This window comes from Paralichthys olivaceus, chromosome 11 (genome assembly GCF_024713975.1).
Source record: "Paralichthys olivaceus isolate ysfri-2021 chromosome 11, ASM2471397v2, whole genome shotgun sequence".
Classification (NCBI taxonomy): Eukaryota; Metazoa; Chordata; class Actinopteri; order Pleuronectiformes; family Paralichthyidae; genus Paralichthys; species Paralichthys olivaceus.
Genome location: NC_091103.1, coordinates 5013224 through 5034235, shown reverse-complemented (window position 1 = coordinate 5034235; position 21012 = coordinate 5013224). Strand labels below are relative to the sequence as shown.

Sequence of the window (21012 nt, the reverse complement as noted above, 5' to 3'; positions counted from 1 at the left end):
TTTCCAGTCAGGTGACATCAAAGCATCGCAGGAGAGGATGCAAGGAGACGGTGTGATTAAAAGAACATCAGTTAAAGATCAGTTGAAGCTAAATGTGGTGGAAATGCTTCATTTTTTACTTTGAGGACGGCTGCTCATCGCTCCTCACAAGTTCTGATGTTTTTGTTAGCCACGATTTTTCATTTCTTCAGCAGAGAGGAAAGCTTCAGTGAACAACGCTTCACGTGCACCTTGATTTATTCTCCAAGTCTGTTTCCTTTGCACTGTCAAATAATGTTTCCATCAATACGTTTCCTCAGCCAAGCGTTAAAGCTTTCTTAACATTCTTATCTTCAGATATTTTTTCAAATGTGTTTTATACACAAACTGGAAATATTCATAAATATAATAAATGTATACACAGGCAGATGCAAACACACGGAACACGATTATGATTTTTGCCAATACTTTCTTATAAATAAAGTAAAAACAACGGTCAACATGTTTTATAGCGGGGGGAATTGGAAGTTGAAATTTAACCTATTAATTGCTTACAGTTTAAAGTGCAATTAACTTCAATACAAAAATATAAATAACTGCAAAACCTTTAACAAATGTATGTAACTTTAATTCAGTTTCAGAGCTTTGTACAGCAAAATGCTCCAGCGTCAAAATTGGTAAACAGGGACACACTGTCGTGCTCCTCACATAAGCAGTACTGCGATATATTGTTTACAGGCTGTGGTTACACAGGTATAATTTATTTTGTAAAACTCAATACAGGAATGGAAAACACTTAAAGTTTATATGGTTATTTCAGCATTTTATCAAACCTTAAATCAGCATTACATCAATTTCTACCTACAGTAACATAAGCCTGAAACAAATTCGTATTTTCATTAGAGGTTAATCCAGCCATTAATATTCAACACCTACTCACTGGACAAAATACTTAGATGCTGGCAACTCCTCAAAAAGCTCAAGGTGACGTCTTCACATTAAATAAAGGTGTTTAATTTACGACACGAACATAGAAAAGTAGCGGATCCTCACACTACAGAAGCTGGAACCAACCAGGAAGTGCAAATATTTTCTTGATGAATTACTTTAATCGAACTTGTTATCATTTGTTTTTGAAATATCGAATAATTGAATATGTGTGAGTGAGTCATACCAACTGCCTGCGGGGCGAGGATCTGTGTGAAGCCGGCAGAGAAGGTGATGAGGACGACAGGGTAAGTGACCCAGGCCAGATACTGCAGGAACACATTACTGTCCAGACCACCGTACATCCACTTCTGTGCTGTGGACACACACACACAGACACACACACACACACACACAGAAACACACACAGTAAGAGTGTTTGCATTTATGTAAAGTGCTGATGTACAGTATACTCCCTACTACATTGCAATTACTGTACTTCACCCTTGAGTACACACACATGCTAAAACGACACACACAGATCTAAGTGTGCTGCCATGTAAACGAATTAAAGATTGGTCAAATAAATAATGCACCAGCTTCAGCTCTCACTTGTTCCTCCATCTTTTGAAATGCTTCTTTTTGCCCCTTGTGTCTAAAATCTAGTTTGCAACCACACAAATCTAAATATATTTACAGACTGAGTAAATCAGTGACTCATTCATTTCCATCTACAGCACCTCTACTACTACATGACACTGTGATTCACTGGTATCTGTCAGGTTTCACACCCTCTTCCCTGACTTAATCTAGAGTTCTAATATAAACTCTGTGATGTATAATTGCTTGAATGTGTAAAATTATAAAAATAAAACAATTTGCATAGCTTGTATATTTTCTAGTATTCTGCTTCTCTGGTTGTTTTCCCTGTCAACCAACCAGATTCTTTTTTCCAGGCATTCGATGCAATGTTGGACTTTCTTCCTGTATATTTACATTTGCCTCCCGTTACTGTCACTGCAATTTACATGCCTCTACCTGCGAGGCTAATCCCTCCGCCCTCCCCCTCCTCCCTCCCTCCCTCCCTCCCTCCCTCACCTTGTAGGCAGATGGCGATGCAGAAGTCCACCACCCAGCTGACCAGGGCCATGAGGAGTCCCAGCAGGATGAGGAAGATCCAGTCCTCCCCGACCCGCGAGATCAGGAACTTCTGACAGCGAACGGTGCAGACTACAGGGAAGGGCAGGATGACAGGATAACACGTTAGGACTACAGACAAAACAAAACACTGCAACTACACTAACCAGATATTAGCGCTGAGGCTTGAAAAGCACTGGCGGATAACAGTAGCTGTTTTTCCATCCAACAGCTTCTGAAACTTGTTGTCTGCCCAAAAGTACCCTTAACTGGTGAGTCTGTTTTTAAAGTGGTGAAATCTATTATTTATTATCATTCACATATGCAAACTTAAGGATATATACAATAAAATGTTTCCGCAAACGGGCAGTGAACCTTGCTGACAGACACACGTGAGGAACAGTATACATTTATTAATTATTCAATTTACGATGGTTTCACCAAGTTTACAAGCAAACAAAACCCTTACTTTCTCACTTACCTTTAACCGACTCTAGTTATACGGATATTACATTTGTATTTTTTATTACAGGTTTCTCAGTATTAGTGACAGTGAGGTTTGTGGGTAATCTTTAAAGATTATTCCTTGTTTGTTTATTGGGAAAATTCATTCCCATTGCTTTTTTAACACAACTCACCCTGAACGATCAATAACTTGAGTGTTATTGTTTGTGAATTATTTTTTCTTGGATGGAAAGTCAGCTAACTGATGTGGAAGCCAAATAGAAAAGCAGTAATACCTCAGAAACCAGTACAAAGTATGACCAGCGGAGGTTACAACCAAACACAGTGTTGACACATTGCCCTGTTACTGTGTGTTAATATGAAGGTACTGATCTATATTAAGTGCACAGCACACTGCACATTCAGGAACTACAAATTAAAACACAATACACACAGACACACACACACTAACCAGCGCATGAAGCACAATCAGATCTGCTTTACTCACCTGCGAGCAAGAGGAAACTCATGGCTAATTAACAGAAGAACACTTGGTACAGACATGCATATACACAATTACTAATTATGACTCATTAATGGGACAAAACATTAAAGGGTGATGGTGACTCATTACAATCTGCACACAGACACCATGATTATCTCCAGTTAGATGGTTGTGCTTTCACCCGCATCTGTTTGTTTGCTTGTCCACGAAGGAGGTTGTTGTTGTCTGCATCTATCTGTTTGTTTGGTAGTCAGCAGGATTATGTAAAAACTACTCAACAGATTTCCATGACATTCTGTGACGTGGTTTGGCACATGAAGGAAGAAGCCATCAAATTATGGAACATATAAGGTGCTTTTCCTTGATTTCTCACAGAATAATTTGTGGATCTTGATGAAGAAAAATCAGACATGTTTAGAGGACTGTATATATATGTATGAGTTTGTGCAAATCCAAATAAAAATCCAGATCTAGTGAATCTAAATGTGGTTTCATAAGTGGACTGTTGGGCCTTGGCAAAGGTTAATGCTTTTATATTGTGTTTTACAACATATTAATCATATTCAGGGCATTTCAGATTTCTACTATAGGTTCTAGACAATCATTGTAGAATTGTTTGGCCTTGGTGGAGGTATGCACTTCTACTTCACACCGCCTCTCGTTCACACCACATTTTTTTCCCCCCCATCATCCTCCAGGCCTGTCCTCATTTTCCTTCTTTCCTCTGCGGGGTATTTGGTACTCGGGAGCAGTGGGATGCTCCTCACACTAATGACACTAACAACACTCACATACACTTGTGTGTGTTTCCCCTATTATCTCCTGCATATAGAACCAGTGATTATGTGACACACACGTGATTTTTCATCACGCTTCTCTCTGCAAGATATACAGGTGTAAAAATATATATATATACAAATATTGGGTGAAAACAACCAAAGCAGCAGCCTCTGCAAATAACTATATGCAGAAGGTAGAGTAACTGTATTTATAGTGTATAAGAAGTTTTTTCTTCAGTGAGACCAAGACAGTAAAAGGGGTACAGTCTATGGTTAAAACCCATTTTCCGGGATACTTCTGATGAGATGTTGATCTTCATCTGTGGATCTTTTTCCTTGAGTCAATAAACATGGCCGACATGTTTCTTCTTCTTCACCAAGCAAACATGCCTCACAAGATCATTCAACTCAACAGTAACTACGACCCTCCTCGGTTTGCTCTTTGTCAATGAATTCTATCTTACTGTGGTAAATGTGTCCAAGGCTCATTTTTTTCTAATTGTCTAGGTCCGTTCTAGTTCCGTTCATGTGGAATCAAGCAGTATAGGTCATAAACCTCCTCCGTGTCAATGGATGGGAGATTTACAAAACTAAAAAGTACACATCATATACATTTTTCTTAAAGATGGTTTCTGTAGTTCTTATCACACTAATCATTGTAAGTGCTATTTTTACCAATTAGTTTTAATTAGTTAGTTGATGCTATAAATATGGGTTGAACCACCAGGATTGGCTGGGTGGCAGCACTACAGTGGCTCCATCCACCAATTGCTTGTGAGCAGACTGTGGCAGCCTTTGTTCCTGGGATATTTCATTTCAGGACGGTGGTAGGAAGTGGAAAACATGTCGTCCATCTTTATTTAGACTCTACGGTACAAACCATGTTTGAACGTCTGTCCAAGGTTACATCAATAAATATTTCTGCTTGTTATGACTTTATTCTTCTACCAGTGAATGTGAACCAAAGCTGTGCGGCTCAGATAATCTCTATTCTTTTCATGAATCCTCTCTGATCATTTCAGTCATCGAGTTCTTTAATGGATTTACTAAGTTCGAGGAGGAGACAGCTTTAAAATAGGCAACACATAATCTCAAGACTTAATTTAGTTAATTGTTATTTGGTCATTATTAACAACTGTAGCTTTTGTTTTGTGGCATAGGAATAGACCTTACACTTTAAGTGTTGTTTAATGATTATTCTTGTGGTACTACTTTCTTTTCAGGCTCACACGAAGCAAAGAACATAAAGATTGTAATTTGTGTGCAACCTCCTTTTACTATTGAGGGAAAACTCTAAGTTAATGGCCTAGCGGTTGTAGAATATGGTCATGCAGAATAAAACATGAATACGTTTGTGACAAATTAACCATGCTGCTAGTATGTACACTAATTAGTGACATGTTATTAATGTGTTGCTAATTACCATAAAGGTGGAAGAGCATATACCTTTGCCACGTCTGCAAAATCTGAATGTCACATAAAACATGTGGCTTATGTTAAAGTGGTTTCTATTCATGTCAGTTCAGTAGTTAAAGAAATTAATAAACACAAGTTTGAATGTCCTGTAGCTTTGGAATTAGCCAAGGAATTATTTTAAGGGATAATAAACAAATATTATTATATCTGACTTTTTGAGTTTTAAGTGGTTTAGCACCAGAAGATTTATCAGACACCTGTGGATAGTGTTTATGTTTTCATGACTTAATGGATAAATAATTAAAAGGTACATTTTAAATAACTGAAACATAAAAACAAGAACAAATGTCAAAGTGGAGGCGAGACTGACGCCTGTGTTTGAATGACAGACACTTTTAACACGCCAACACACACACACACACACACGCACACGTTCCCCAATCAACACCTACAGGAGCTGTCGCGCAGACACACATACGCACACACACACGCTGGCAGAGGCTGCGACAAGCACACACACAAAAACATTGATTCTACTTTAGTTTCCATCACTTGGATGTTATGTGACACTACTGAGAAACAGGCTTCGTACATGTGTATATTTAGATTTATATATTTAAGTGTAGAGTGAGTGTGTGTGTGTGTGTGTGTGTGTGTGTGCTTGTGCTTGTGCGTCATCTCACCCACGGGCCGTCTGTGTTCTTGGACCCCTTCTGTCATCCAGACACTAGTCAATGTAAATGAGTGTTGGTGCGTGTATTTGTGTATCAGCCAAGTGTGTGTGCTGAAGTGATTTCTTTGTCCTTCTAAATGGTGCATGTGTGTGTGTGTGTGTGTGTGTGTGTGTGTGTGTGTGTGTGTGTGTGTGTGTGTGTGTGTGTTGTGCAGGCCTTTGAGTGGGACTAGCCGCAAGTGTAATCTTGTCTTTTTTGGAGATGTTATTTAGTTAGACTGTGCTGGTATTGTCTAATGTTTTTTTTTGTGCCAGTGCGTTCACACAAACACAGTGCACGCCGGTTGCTGACTTTATTCTTGGTGGCATGCAATAAGCAGCATGCTAGTTCCCAATAACTCTCATCGCCTTCTGACTCACCCTCTGCACCACTATCCCCTTCCATCCCTCCCCTCTCTGATCCCATCATCTCTCTCTGCCTCTCTCCCTCTGCATTCTACTCATCACATTCAACCTCTGACTTTACCCCTCATTTCCTCCTCTCCCTCTCAGGCCTTATCTGTTGCCCTGCACTCCTCCATTCCTCCATCCTTGTTTCTTTGGGCGCTCTCATCCCTTTCTCTCTCTTTCCATCTCACCTTTTCATTCTCGGTCGCCTGCTTGCTCCGTCTCTCCTCGGCAAGAGAAATAATGCCCCACACCTGTTAAGATTAATTTAGGTTGCCTTGGATACACAGCACATCTACTCTCTTGGGCTGACATTCTGAAACAGCATGTGTGTGTGTGTGTGTGTGTGTGTGTGTGTGTGTGTGTGTACATATGCGCCTGCTTACATTATGAGCTGTGCATTTTTTAAAAACTTTTTTGGACTCAAACTCCTGATATCAAATATTTCAAATCTAAATGAGCATTTCAGCAAAACCACTGTTATCCCTCTCTTGCTTTTAACCCAAAGCAAAAAGAGTTATGTCAGGACCAAAGGTGTAATTCAAAGAAAACTTTCACTTTCACATTGCTCCTGATACGATGTTAGGGACAAACTAGCCATGGTCCAGACCTTTAATTGTAGCACTGGTCAGGCAAAAGTTGGGGCTAATGTTTTAGCAGCATACTGTACTGCGCTCACAGGAGGCAAGAAAATCTGGCTGTTATTGCTTAAATGTCCAATCTAGTCCTGTCTGTCTGTCCGTCCTGTTCCAGATATCGCTCTCCCCAGCAACACTTTCCGGCTCCTCCTTAGGGATCTCGAGGAAATCCCACGCCAGATGGGATATTTAATCACTCAAGCAAGTTCTGGGTCTATCTTGGCATCTCCTCCCAGTTGCGAGTGCCGGGAGGCCTGTTGAGGAATCTTTGACCATCCACATCAAGTCTTCTCATCAAGTCTACATTAAAATCTTCTGCATTAGACAGCTGCTGCCTGAGTTCTCCTTTCACCAGCTTCCAGAAAACTTACGTTACACTTCCAACATGACCGAAAATTATGTCTGTTTACGTATCACACATTCTGACGTTTTACAGAAAGAAAAAAGTTCTTTGTGACACTGATCATGGATCAAACTGCACAATATCTCATCATCTCGACAGCAGATGAAACCAACATATTATTAACTGTACTGTGATTATTCTGAAAATCAGGACACACACACACACACACACACACACACACACCTCTTTGAGAAAAATCACCATGGCTGCACATTCTCTGCCTCCGCTTCCACATAAAACCCAATTATTTAAATCACCCCCTCATTTGTTATGCAAGGTGACAGCTATATATGTGTGTAAAGGGTAAAAGAGCCGACCATTAATGCAACAATTTTGCACAGTCATGCCAATGAGGCCTGTGCCCATTCTGTGTGTATGTGCCTCCACGTTCATTATGTAGCTTCATGCGTAAGAGAAAGATTCAATTAGAAATGCTTGGCTGTGTTTAGGGCCACCATCTTAATTAGATTAGAATTAATGTAGATCGGCAAAACTGACCATTCGGCTCTTCTGCTTTTTTAACAGCAACTTGAAAGATACAGTATGTAAAGTATGAACTGTACCAAACAGGATAAAGGGACAGGTTTTTCTGTTGACTGATAAAAGCTGATGTATCTTTAAACTTTAATGCACATGGATTTTGATTTAAACAGACTAAATATTGCAGTCAGTACCTTTTAAGCTAGAGAGCTCAGAGACAATACTTTGTCTGTGCAAGGTTACATAAAGACTTATTATGCATAAGACAGTTTGTTTGACAGATTTCTCAGTTTTTATTAGACTGCAACTCTCTCAAACGCTTTCAATTTGCTTTGTGGTTGGTCATCTGAAAGTTTACCAAAGCTCATTAGGGATTTACCAAGCTTCACTCCAAAATGTTGCTGTCATATATAAACTCTGGGAGACTGGGTGTTAGGTTAATAAGGCCAAAAACAAACATAGCTGTATGCATCTGTAAATGTTTCCTCTAGTTTGTATTATGACCATCTCTGCTCCCTCAGCACGCTCTAACTGTAGCATCTCCTCCCCATTCATTAATCCATCCATCCATCCCTCCTCAGCTCCCTCCTTCATGTTGATGTTTTTTCTATGCTAATGAGATGTAAAAAGGAGGTGATGTTTATGTAAATGTGCTGTAACGGCGGTCCCAGGCGAGCACGCAAAGAACCTCGTCTCGCATTCAATCACTCTGTTCGCTCGGCAAGTGACGCTGGTTGTGACTCCCCTCTACGGCTGCAGTACAATGTCTGCTTAATGACGCATAATGGTGTATCCGCACATGCAAACAGGCCGGCACAATCACTAAAGCTATTATGCAAAAACAGCCTCGCTGTCCCACTTTAATCGTTTCTGAAGACAGAGTGATGTATGTTTAAAGTTTGTTAAGGGGGTAACACTAAAACCCACACATTCCTGTTTTTCTGACTTTAAACTCGTTATGAAAGTTGCAGCAATTTGCAGCAATAAAACGAGGTCTGTGTTCTGGGTCAACACTCAGATGAACAGGGACATCCAACTATAAAATTTAGTGAGCATGACGTTGGATTGTGCTGCTTGTGTCTATTTTTTTTTAAATCTTTACATTGGTGCCTTACTGCGGAGCATGTAGTGACTATTTTCAATGGTCAATTTATCAACAACAAAGCTGCAGTCAAACACCGCAAAGGAAATTAAACTTGTGTGATCAGGCTAACTCACTCACTCACTCACACACTCACACACTCTCTCACACACACACACACACACACACACACACACAACAATAACAGTCCGTCAACTTAAATGCGAGTGAGAAAAGTTTGTGTGCATGATATTTAAATGCACATGGGAAAACATCTTTCTCTCTCTTTTTTGTTTTGTGTGTGTGTGTGTGTGTGTGTTTTGTCCCGATCGCACAACAAGTTTCATTTCCTGGATGAAAGCCTGGTGAACCAAAAGCCAGGGGACCTGCTGCTAACTCACTGCACCTCTTCTCTCATCACCACTTTCATCATTCCATTTCCTTTTATTTCATCCATCCAATTCCCAGAACATTAACATCAACTCCCCCTCTCTTTTTTATTTCTCTCTCTCTCTCTTAGCTTTTGCTTCCTCTGCACCCTCCTATGTTGAAGTTTTCCTTCCACTTCAAATTATCCTTCCATTTCCGCTCTGCATCTATTTATTTCCCTTCCTCTCTCTCTATCTCTCTAGTTTGAACACCCACAACCCCCACCTCCCCCCATCCACCCATCCCTGCTGTTGTCGAGTCAGCACTTACATTCCGCAGTCCTCTGCAGACACCCAAGTGCGCTGATTTACATTTTTATACTTGAGCATAACCATTTTCAAAGCATTTCCATTGCATATACATTCGCCGTTATTTAAAATGACAGCAACACACACACACACACACACAGAGTAAATATATACAGTATACACATACTGTAACATACACATAGTATTACTGGCAGTGTGTGTATGTATTCAGACATATGAAAGCGGTGAAATGAGACAAAAAACACCATCAATCTTGGGAGAAACACAAATAATTAAAACACACAAACACATACTGCACGCAGCTGATGAAAATACTACACACGTATAAGCGTATGTGTGGTCATTGCAAATTGCAACAGTACGAAGGGAGACATTGATCATCACGTTTGTCTGCAGCTTGCACTGCCTAATCAGAACCATTCATCTCCCCTATCGCTCTCACACACACACACACACAAACACACGCACGCACGCACACCCGCACGCACGCACGCACACCCGCCTGCTCAGCAAAACTAAGATGTTCAGAGGTCTTTATTACTTTCCATTAGAGCTTGAGGCTAACTGTAATAAGGCCAGGCTGAGAGAGTTAGTCTTCTTTGGCACAGAAACACACAGTGGAATGGGAATAATAAGCACACAGATATTTTTCATGTTGGCTGCTGATTAATATGAAGCCACAAGGTGAGTGTGTGAGTGTGTGTGTGTGTGTGTGGGTGTGTGTGTGTGTGTGTGTTTGTGGGCTCTACTTTTCAATCTGCGGGATCATCAGACTTCCTGTTTTTCTGCCCTCACACACTTACTCACACACACAAAATCACAGTTAGACAAACCATATGAGTTTTATTCAAGATGTTGGTATTAATGCATTCAGTAGCAGGGGGGGGTAAAGGGACTTTTCTCAAGCGCTTAATAGAGTTGGTGCAACATTTAATGACCACTTATTGAAGATTAATAATGGTGCAGCAATGCAGCTGTATTAGCTGTAGCAGCATGACGTGTGTAAGGACCGAGGGGTTGGTAGTCGTGGGGGCAGACTGGGAATGATGCAGATGCTGTTGTTTATTTGTTTACCAGAGAAAAAGTCCTGGGCTGGGGGTTCCAGAACATACGGGTACCCTGACCCTGGAGGACAAATAGACCACACAATATTGTTATACAAAAGCAGTGTGTGTGTGTGTGTGTGTGTGTGTGTGTGTGTGTGTGTGGTGATTTAGATTTTTCATCTGCACAATCCTATCCTTCATTTAACACATTTCTTTTTTCTCAGTGTAAAGAAAAAAAGAAGAATCACTCTCTATTCTTTTTTCCACATAACATTATTAGTTTGTGATCGATGTGGTTCCTGTGCAAACCCAGCAACGCAACACGAAAACAGTGGCGCACAAGAGAGGGGGGAGTCCGAGTGATGGGAGAATGCAGGACCTGACAGAGAGCGGGGGGGGCAGGGCTAAGAGTTGGTATGAGAGAAAAGGAAGGAAGAGGACGAGAGTGTGAGAGGAGGTGATATGAAGGGAGAAAATACGATGGTGAAGAAGGAGGGGGAAAGGAAATTGATCACACTGATTATTCCTCTTTCCTAAAATTCTAGATTTGTAACTGGAATAACACAACTATACACCTATTTCTTGGCAGTTCCCATATATATTGGGAACTTCTTAACTTGGGCTGGGTGTCACCTCTGATTTCCCAAATCAATAACTTAGGGAGGACTGTCACAAACAGAATGGGATGGTTATGATTTAGATGAGCTTTTAGTTTTCTATTGTATTACGTTAGTATCACAGGATTGTGTGTGTGTCTGTGTGTGTGTGTGCTTCTTCTGCAACAATGAAGTTAAAACACCGAGTTGCAACATAATCTACTGGAAGACTTTCTCTCCCGGCTGCAGGAGTGTGTGTGTGTGTGTGTGTGTGTGTCTGCCTGTCTCAGTCGCTCTTCACACAAACGATCACATTAATTTAGTAGTTAATCGATGATGTCTGTGATCATGAATCTGGATCGTTCCTGTAACTTTAACCCTGATGTCCTGGCTGTGCAGATCACGTCTCGTCTGGTGTGCGGCAGTTAAACTGCGTAGGAGCAAAATGTTGGATGGATGGTCAGAACAAACGCAATATGAGCAAATGAAAGAAGAGATTATTGAACTTGATCCAATTTATTTTTCCACCGGAGGAAATACATTTTATAAATTTAATATTTTTCAAAGAAATGACAAATGATGGAAAGATAAAGTTTTCTGTTCTTTTCAAAGTCTGGATACATTCCTGCAAAGGATGGAAAAAAATATATATTTGTGTGTGAATGGATTGTCTCTGGGCTCACTGGTGATTACAGAGTAATAATTCAGAACATGGGGCTCAGATGGATGGAGAGAGAGAGGGAGATGGAGAAAGATACACCAACACCCACGCATCAGATTGTACCCTGGAGAGGAGAACGAGTGGAGGAGGAGGTGATGGATTACAGATGGAGAGGTAGGGGAAGAGAGCCAAGAATGAAGAGGAAACAGAAGAGGAAAAGTGAGGTCAGAGGAGCGATGGGAGCAGGAGAGGAGGAAGAAGAGGAAAAGATTGGAGAGAGCAGAAAATGGAAAAGGAGATGAGGAACAGAGGAAAGGGAGACGAAGGCGAAAAGCAAAACAGAAACAAAAGGGAGACAGAGTAGGAGACGGTAGAGGAGCACAGATGAGAGGCAGAGATGAAGGAAGGACGGGGAGATAAGGGAGGAGGATGGAGGGGAAGGAGGAAATAAAAGCAATAACTTGAGAGCACAGAGGAAGATCAACAAGATTGAAATACAAACATAAAAAATGTTGCATAATAACTGAAAAGTAGAATAAGAATTATTTTGTGCCTTTGGAGTTTAACAAGCATCGATTTCAGAGAGAGTGAGAGGAGCCGCCTCTAAAAACCACATGTTGATTTCACAATCCAAACACATAAAAATTAATGATGGTATCAATAAAACTTTGACCTGGTAACCGCTGCAGTAAAGACTCACCACACAGAGCTGTTTCTGATTCACCTCAGATGCAGCTTAATTAAGAAGTAAATCTGTTTTTATTGTAACTTATGACAGAATATCCATTATAAATAAGAATGTGTTTCCGAGGGATTAATCAATAATTCACTTTTTTTTATAAAACTGCACCGTATAAATACAATGAGTATGGGAAGTATAAACTTTTATTATTGCATTTTATTACCTCCAACTTTCTTCACCAGTTTATTATACTGCTGGGAGGACAAATAACTCCTTCTCCTCCTCTCAACAAGCAGATTGAACCCCTGCTCTCCCCCTTTCTTTACCTTCAAGCTCCAGCATTTTTCAAACTCATCCAGTAGGCAGAGAGAAACTTGACCTGGGTTCAGCATTACTCTTTAAAACTGCTCCCAGCAGATTTAGAAACTTGATGACTTTGGCAACGCTGTGAGTCCCTCAGTGACAGTATCTGTCAATAGGGGAAAAAACCGCTTCATCACTGATCTTTCCTCTGAGAATGAAAAAATGAATGTGGCTGACACCTGATCATGTCTTCTGTACTGAATCAAAAACGTCTAAATGAGCTCATTTTGTGTTGCCAGTTTTTAAATATAAATATTAAAGACTATTACAGAGGTTTTCTTTGTTCACATTAGGTTTGGGCAAATCCTTCATACACGGAGGCGGAGAAAAAATCAATATCAGCTGTATGAAGCACTGAGACTTACTCACTGTATTAAATTATTGTTTATTATGTGATTTTGTCTGTTAAATCTTTATATTATAAGAGTTTTAACACTTATTCATATTTGTATGTTTATCATTTTTAACTGTTGTGTTAAATTTCAACTTCTAATTTGCCTGAGCAGCAAAGATAAATTGTTAACTGTGAATTAGTTTTCCATGATTTGCCCAAATAGAGTAAAAAAAAAAAGTATATGTGTCCATACAGTGAAAACCTCAGATTTAACATACCATTATGCAAACGAGTGCCTAACATCACTGCAAGTTACATCTGACATAATGACACTTGACAGCTTCAAGATTTATTTATATTGACGGGTAATTGGCACATAACTATTATAATGAATGCATTAATGGGAGACTGAGACCCAATTAAAGCAGCTTTGCAATGTGAGAGAAACATTTGACTCAAGATTTAACCCACAGAGACTATGGGATCAGTACTTTCACAAATAAGAGCATTTTTATCTCTCGAACTTAAAATAAGACAAATGAAGATGTCTCGTTTTTCTTCCCTAAAGTTTGATCACTGCATGGAAATACATGACAACATCATCTTCTCCCGGCCGAGCTCTGCACGCGCTGACAAAAATAAGATCTCTCGTGTGAAATAACCAAAACTTTACGACAACGCTGCATGTTCGCATAAATTATAAAACCATTTACAGGTGAGGGCCCGTGAAAGTAAATCATCAGTCTGAGATCTTAGTTGACTTTATTCCATTCTGTCCCCCGAAGAAGCTGCAGGGAACAGTTGCATGTATATATCAAACTGGAAGTGGCCCCAGCCAGCAGTGGTATTGGTGCCATCTTGGCCAAACCTACTGTCCCTGAAATAATACTAATCTATGTAAGCCAACACTGCTGCTATTGACCACTCGCTCTGCTGACAAGCACATTGGACTAATGCCACAACCTCTATAGTAAAACCAATGGACAACACACACACACACACACACACACAATCTGCTAGAGTGACAGTGAATCAAATATTGATCAGTGGCCCATGTCTCCTTGGTTACTTGATATATAAAAGTAAAAGTTCCCAGACGCGCACACACATTCACAAAAACCATCAGCCACACAAGCAGCAATGTAACACAGTGTGTGTGTGTGTGTGTGTGTGTGTGTGTGTGTGTGTGTGTGTTTCCTGGACTTGGCTGGCAATTCAATGTGAAAAAGATTGTGTGTTAAAATTGCACGGTGCCCAACACACCTGTAAACACATGCCGGATATTCACAAAGCCTGCGTGGGTTTTAGTGAGTGTGTGTAAATGATTACACAGCGTGTGTTCTTATAGAACACGTCCAGGTTAACGTTGCCAATTCACTGCACTACCTGTTGATTTGGTAAATGGTCCAAGCTGAGGTGAAGTGTGCCGTACACCATAATCCAATCACACGGTCTCTGGTACCTTCGCTTTCTGCTACTTCAGAGTTAAGAAGTGGCTGCAGGTGCACAATATGAAAGTAGCTGATGTCTTACGGGAGCAGTGGACACATTATAATGCCAGCAGTTCCATAACTACACGTTACAGGTGTGTAGTTTAGTTGTACTGTTCAAGTTGTTGAGTCCTACAAGCTGACACACACAGCCCGAAACTTTCTGTGCTACCATGTAAACAGCTGAAACATTAAGGTGATTAATCAACCAGCAGTTCTGTTGATAATTAATTCATCATTTCAGTTGAATAAAGCAAAACTACCAAACAATAAAATCGAAGTAATTTCCATTTTCCATCCCTAAAGAGAAACAAACAATTTACCTTGGATTTATATTCTTAAAAAATATTGCTTAGTCAAATGCTGCAGCCTGAGCCCTGCTGACGTAAGTCTTTACTTTAATTTGGCAAATTATCAACATTAAAAATATACTGAATTAGAAAATCCTGTCTGGGTCCAGTTTTGGTACACTGCAGTATATCTTATTAACAGTTTGTCTTCAACTGAAATACTTTTTTTTCTTCACATTTACATTCATTCATTTATTTGGAGACATATTTTGGTAGTGTTGAATTGGAAATGTGTTTTGGTAATCTTTCCGAAACTGCTGTGACAACACGTCAGGGGGCATTAGAGAGAGGACACATTTATTAATTCACACACAGCTGCAGGTGCACTCACACACACACTCACAAATAAGCATGCATGCACAAACACACTCACACACACACTGTAGATAAGATTTTACAAACTTAAAGGTCACCTAAGTGACAACAAGGGAAGTGATAAAACGGTTAACGAGTATTAAAGTGTGCACATGTGGGTCAGTGCGTGTTTTCATGAGTGCACGCATTGTCGTGTGTGTGTCCCATGAAAAATGCGTCCATACATCTGGACTTTTTAAATCCAGATCTTACACGACCGATGATGGAGCGAGTGAGAGAATACAGACGGAGAGAGAGAGAAACCGAAGGAGGAGAAAAGGAGGAAGAAACGAGGGGAGTAGCGGAGACAAGGAGACAAAAGGGGAAAGCAAAGAAGAAAAAGAAAATGACAGCATGTGAGCAACTGTTGGTCGCTAGGCGCCTGCCGGTCACCATAGCAACATGCGGCGCCATGCTGAGCTACTGCTGACATCACACCTGTTGAAGCAAAATGCTGTGTGTGTGTGTGAGTCTGTGTGTGTGAGACTTGGAACCAATTAAATGACATAGTGGTGCAGGTGGACCGAGGGAAAGAAAGAGAGAGAGACAGAGGGAGAAGGAGAACTGAAAAAGACAGCTGTGTATATTTCATCACCCTCAGGCCACAGCTGCTGATATCACGCTTTTGTGTGTGTGTGTGTGTGTGTGTGTGTGTGTGTGTGTGTGTGTGTGTGTGTGTGTGTGTGTGTGTGTGTGTGTGTGTGTGTGTGTACCCCTTCTGGGATGCTGGGAGCCCATGTGGGAGCCTGTGACATCAACCAGAGAATGAATGACAGCAGCCTTGACACATGTTGCGCACACACATACACAAACAGACAGACACTCATTGACCTAATGCATTCTGTAACACAACACCCATCACAACTAAATGTCTGACCTTAACTCTACCCATATTGTAATCCTATATCTCAAATTAATAAGTCTTAACCCTCAAAACGCAGTGGGCACAGTGACTCCAGTCAGAGTTCCGCCCCCCCCCCCCACACACACATACTTTCGGTTAAAAAAAGGTTGAAGAGATCCGAGCCCCTGTCCATCAGTAACAGGCAAAAAAAAGAAATGCAGTTTGAAATGAAGAGATAAAATCAGATATTTAATAATCAGAAAGTTTCTCTTTGTTTCACTGAGAGAAAGAAGCAGAGAAAAAGAAAACACGGCCAAAGGGGCTGAAGTAGATTTGCTTTGGCAAGTCCCATCAGATCACTTAGTCACATCTGTGCTTAAATAAAGCTTGGATGGGATTTGAATTGGTGCTTCACTGTGAGTTACCTTCTGCCGCTGCTCAGTGTGTGTGTGTGTGTGTGTGTCTCTCAGTGTGTGGCAGCGCAACTGTCAGCTGGAAATGTTGTGCGTGTTCTCGTGGCTGAGCTCTTTTAAAAAAATTGGTTATGCTGCAGTCAAACCCCCCCCCAACACACACACACACAGACACACACACACGCCTTTTAACCCTGTGTGTTGCAGGGATTCAATTTAAAAATGGTCTGAACCTTTCGATCACAATAAGACTCATGGAAGAAAAAAGTTAAATTTTCACCTGCAATTCTAAAACAGAAGGAAATTACTTTTTCTTGAATCTTATTTCACATTTCAACTTCATGTGAAAAGGCAAAAAACATAATTGGATAAAGGTGAAAAAACATACAAATCATAATTTGTGACCAACTGATGCTGCATGAACCAGCAGCTGGCTTGAGGCTGAGAGGAGGCTCACTGACACCCTGAGATAACACAAAGACCCACACGCAAACCACCAGTGTGGAAGAGGACACTGCCAGGACCGCACTCCCTCACTGCGGTTTGCTTTATTTCTTCCAATGCTCTGGTACATAAGCCTCCATCTGCCATGTGACTGTGCCGCAGTGAAGCTCAATGCTGCACCCTGCTGGCCGGCACACTCACAGCAGCGCAGCCTTTCCCCCGAAGACCACACCGGAGAGCTTTCTGGTCTCCGAATGAAGAGGCACTGTGGGTTTGAACACGCACTTGGCTTTGCTTGCTCCTTGTTTGTATTTTTTCTGTAGTAATGAGCTGAGATTGTTGAAAATCCTCATGTAGATTAGTTCACTGAAACAATTCTAAGGTAAATGAAAAGCCAAGATATACAGAATTTAAAATTAAGGGCCCAATAGGGTAAACAAAACAACAATTTCTATGATTTAGATGAAACACACTAGTGAAAACTTCACTCGGTTTATTTTGTATTTAATTTCTGACAATTGATCCCTTTCAACTAAATCTAACACACTGGACGTGTAAGAGGTTAATAGGTTGAAATAGGTTATGATGTATTTAATTAGTAGATGGCTGTTAAAGCTGAAATCTATAAACCTTGATTCCTCACTGACAGCATCATCACTCCCACTGCTGCATTGTGTCAAATGGGAACTTAGTTTAAAAGGCCATGTAAAAAGTTTTCCACCTTCGGATATTCCTGTCATCGGGAAATCAAAGCAATAAAAGCAACTTATTAACTCATGAAAGTATCTGCACAGCGCTGGGAGTCCATAAATGTCCGTTTGTCAAATGTCAAGTGATTCGGAACAAGTTACTCCCATTATTTGATCTTCAAAGAATGAACAGTAACCTTAAAAAACGATCCACTCAGCTTTTCCACAGCTTTGGGAAAAGGTGAAGCTGCTCTGGCTCATTAGTGAACGATAGATGTGGGGATATATCTGAAGGAGCAGAACCACTTAGTTCTAAAAGTCACCAGCTGAAACCTAAAAAAAATAAAAAATAAGATAAGAGAAAATCAATTCTGGACCTCACAAGTGCTATACTGGGCTCAGCTACCTTAATCTGAGCACTGGTGAAGTTCTGTACTTTGGAGAAATGTCAAATTCTTTTGGGCTGGATATACTCTGGATTACACAGCTTATAAAAAAATACAATTTTGATTTTAAAGACTAAGAAGTGAGCATCATCATCATCATCATCATCATTGTCGTCACAACCATCTGACATCAGACGCTTCCAAACGATCAGTTCAGCCGTCACAGTAGAGGTAAGTGTGATATAGTCTTCAATAATTTAAAATGACCCTCGAAGGATGTCATTAAATTTAAATGGCCCCACCCCTGCTATATACTGTGATATACTGTGGCTGTCTGCTGCACTGCTGGCCATAATTAAAGAGACACTACCTGTGGATTCAGATGCCGTGCCGTCATGTTTTTACACTGAACAATGCTTGGAGCCGTACCAGCTACCACACTGTGTGTGTGTGTGTGTGTGTGTGTGTGTGTGTGTGTGTGTGTGTGTGTGTGTGTGTGTGTGTGTGTGTGTGTGTGTGTGTGTTAGAGAGAGAGTCAACGCATCTCCCTGTCTCCCACAGCAGCTGCTGTAATAAAGACAAATATGTATGAGTTTTATATTTACATATATTTTCAGCCAGTAGCTTCATGTTTTTTTGCCTTTTACTCACTGTGAGTTCATATTTTCCCTTTTCTCATGCAGAGGGAGTGTGTGTGTGTGTGTGTGTGTGTGTGTGTGTGTGTGTGTGTGTGTGTGTAGCCGCAATGCAATCCAGACCACATCTCTTATCTCTGAATCTACCTCCTAAGGGACAAATCAATACAATCACCGAAATTTTGGTGTCCAGATACTCACAAAGAAGATGAGAGAAGGAAGAGGAGGAGGAAGAGGAGGAAGAGTGAGATGTAAAGCTGACTCATCAGCTGCCAGCAGAACAAGAGCAACACTCATCACTGAGATGAGAGCAGAGGACATACACACATACACACATACACACACAAAGATCTGCAGCGTTTGGATCAACAGTGCCAATGTGATTGCTTGTGGCTGCATTGGTTACTTCTCAGCAGCAGAGGGCACTCTGTTTACACAGAACTCCTCTTTTCCTCTTCTTCAAAACTTTTGTTACAAACTTTTTGTCAAAACCTGAAACACAAAGTTTGCGACCCTGCAAAAGCCACAAATGTCATTGTCACCTTTTAAATCGCTGCTTGCCCGCTGAAGAATTTTGCTAAATTGGACGATGAGTTCTTCCTTCATCGTCTGGAGCCAAGTGTCAAAGAACAAGTTCACAATTTTTATTGTCTTAACAGGAAACAGGAGTTGCTTGGTTTAACAATTCCTCCTGTTCATACTGGACTTAAAGAAATGTCTCCTGATATTTTAGCAATGGATTGAGCAAATATCCACAGTCCTCCATCTTTATAAAAATGAATTCCAATGTATTTCAGTGTTTCAATGTTCATTTGAGCATCTGGCCATCGACTGATTCAACCAACAGTGAACCTGCAATAAGTTCTTCTCTAAACTTTGAGTCAGACTCATTTGGATGGTGCATGTTGCCCTGTTTTATTCTCTAACTCTGTACCATAAATGGCTGATCTTGCACCATGTAAATTTAGCAAAGGGATATGATCTCCCACAAGAAGAAAGTAACTATCAGCAGCCTGAACTGCTGGAATCAGGCCCAGGAAGTTCAAGAGTAATGCTGAACTGTTTGTCAGTTAAAAAGACACAGAAGTAATTGAATACAAGCATTCATCTCAAATATTCAGCAAGGAATCTTTGAAAATAACAAAAATTCCAGAGTTTGGTGTATTTGTTATAGCATCAGCACTTCTGGTTCAGTAAACCGAGGATTATGAGAAACTGTTGGGCCAGGTTTCAGTTCAATGTGTGGGACTATGCAGTCACAGCTCTGGTTAAGCGATTGATGGGCTGTGTTTTCTCGACATGACAAATGCTCAATCGCTCTGAACTCGAAGCCCAACTCAATTGATCAACACTTGTAGACTCGCGTTGCTTTAAGATTTCTTATCAGGGCTACAAAAGAGGTGACGAGGATGGCAGTTGAAGTTAAGACCTTTATACATCACTTACTGAACTCTCTCCGCTGAATAATTATAACCAGCGCTGCTTCATGATCAGGACAGACGCTCATTAAAGGTCCGGCCGTCCTGTATGTGTCAGAGTCTCATGTCAGAGTCTGCTTCCTCCTCAATCCCCCGCTGACCTGCGCTCACTTTACACTTAAACCATGAACGGCATCATTGATCACAAGTTATTACTGAGGTTTACCTCGTGTTTGTTTGATTAACTCTACAGTTTGTGAGACACATGTTTAAACCTGCTACTCTACACGAGACGTAACATGGCACGCACAATAAGGACATCAGTGTTAAAGTGACCGGGACGATCCGGAGCAATGAACTGACACCGTCAATTATTGACTAAATAAATGTGCTCATCAGATTGTGTGAAGAGGGGCAGAGACACGCAGACACACACTCCTGCAGGCAGAAGTTCTTCCTATAGATTTTTCACTCAACTTTTAACTTCATTGTTGCAGAAGAAGCGACACCCTGTTTATCCAGGAACACACAAAGATCAGTTCTAAGTGTGAGTGATTAGAAAACATCACTTGTTGACCTGCAGAGTAACGTTCCCCAGAGCAGTGGCACTGATTTGATTGATTTGCGATATATATCGATTTAAGATTGAGAGGTTAAGGTTGAGAATAAGAAAAGAAGTGTGATTAAGAAAAGACACAGA

At 40.7% G+C, this 21012-nt stretch overlaps 1 protein-coding gene across 6 annotated transcripts in view; it reads right to left on the bottom strand.

Moving 5' to 3' along the window:
- Positions 1 to 21012, bottom strand: part of clcn2c (chloride channel 2c) — a 118647-nt gene that overhangs the window by 59441 nt on the left and 38194 nt on the right. For 3 of the 6 annotated variants that reach the window (XM_020095151.2, XM_069534100.1, XM_020095155.2), the window contains exons 3-5: positions 10682 to 10732; positions 2005 to 2136; positions 1154 to 1282 (exon numbers count right to left, since the gene is read on the bottom strand). In XM_020095151.2, the coding sequence (XP_019950710.1) occupies positions 1154 to 1282; positions 2005 to 2136; positions 10682 to 10732 (312 nt within the window). The remainder of the gene's footprint in view (positions 1 to 1153; positions 1283 to 2004; positions 2137 to 10681; positions 10733 to 21012) is intronic. The other 3 variants (XM_020095153.2, XM_020095154.2, XM_069534101.1) reach the window with 1 other exon arrangement.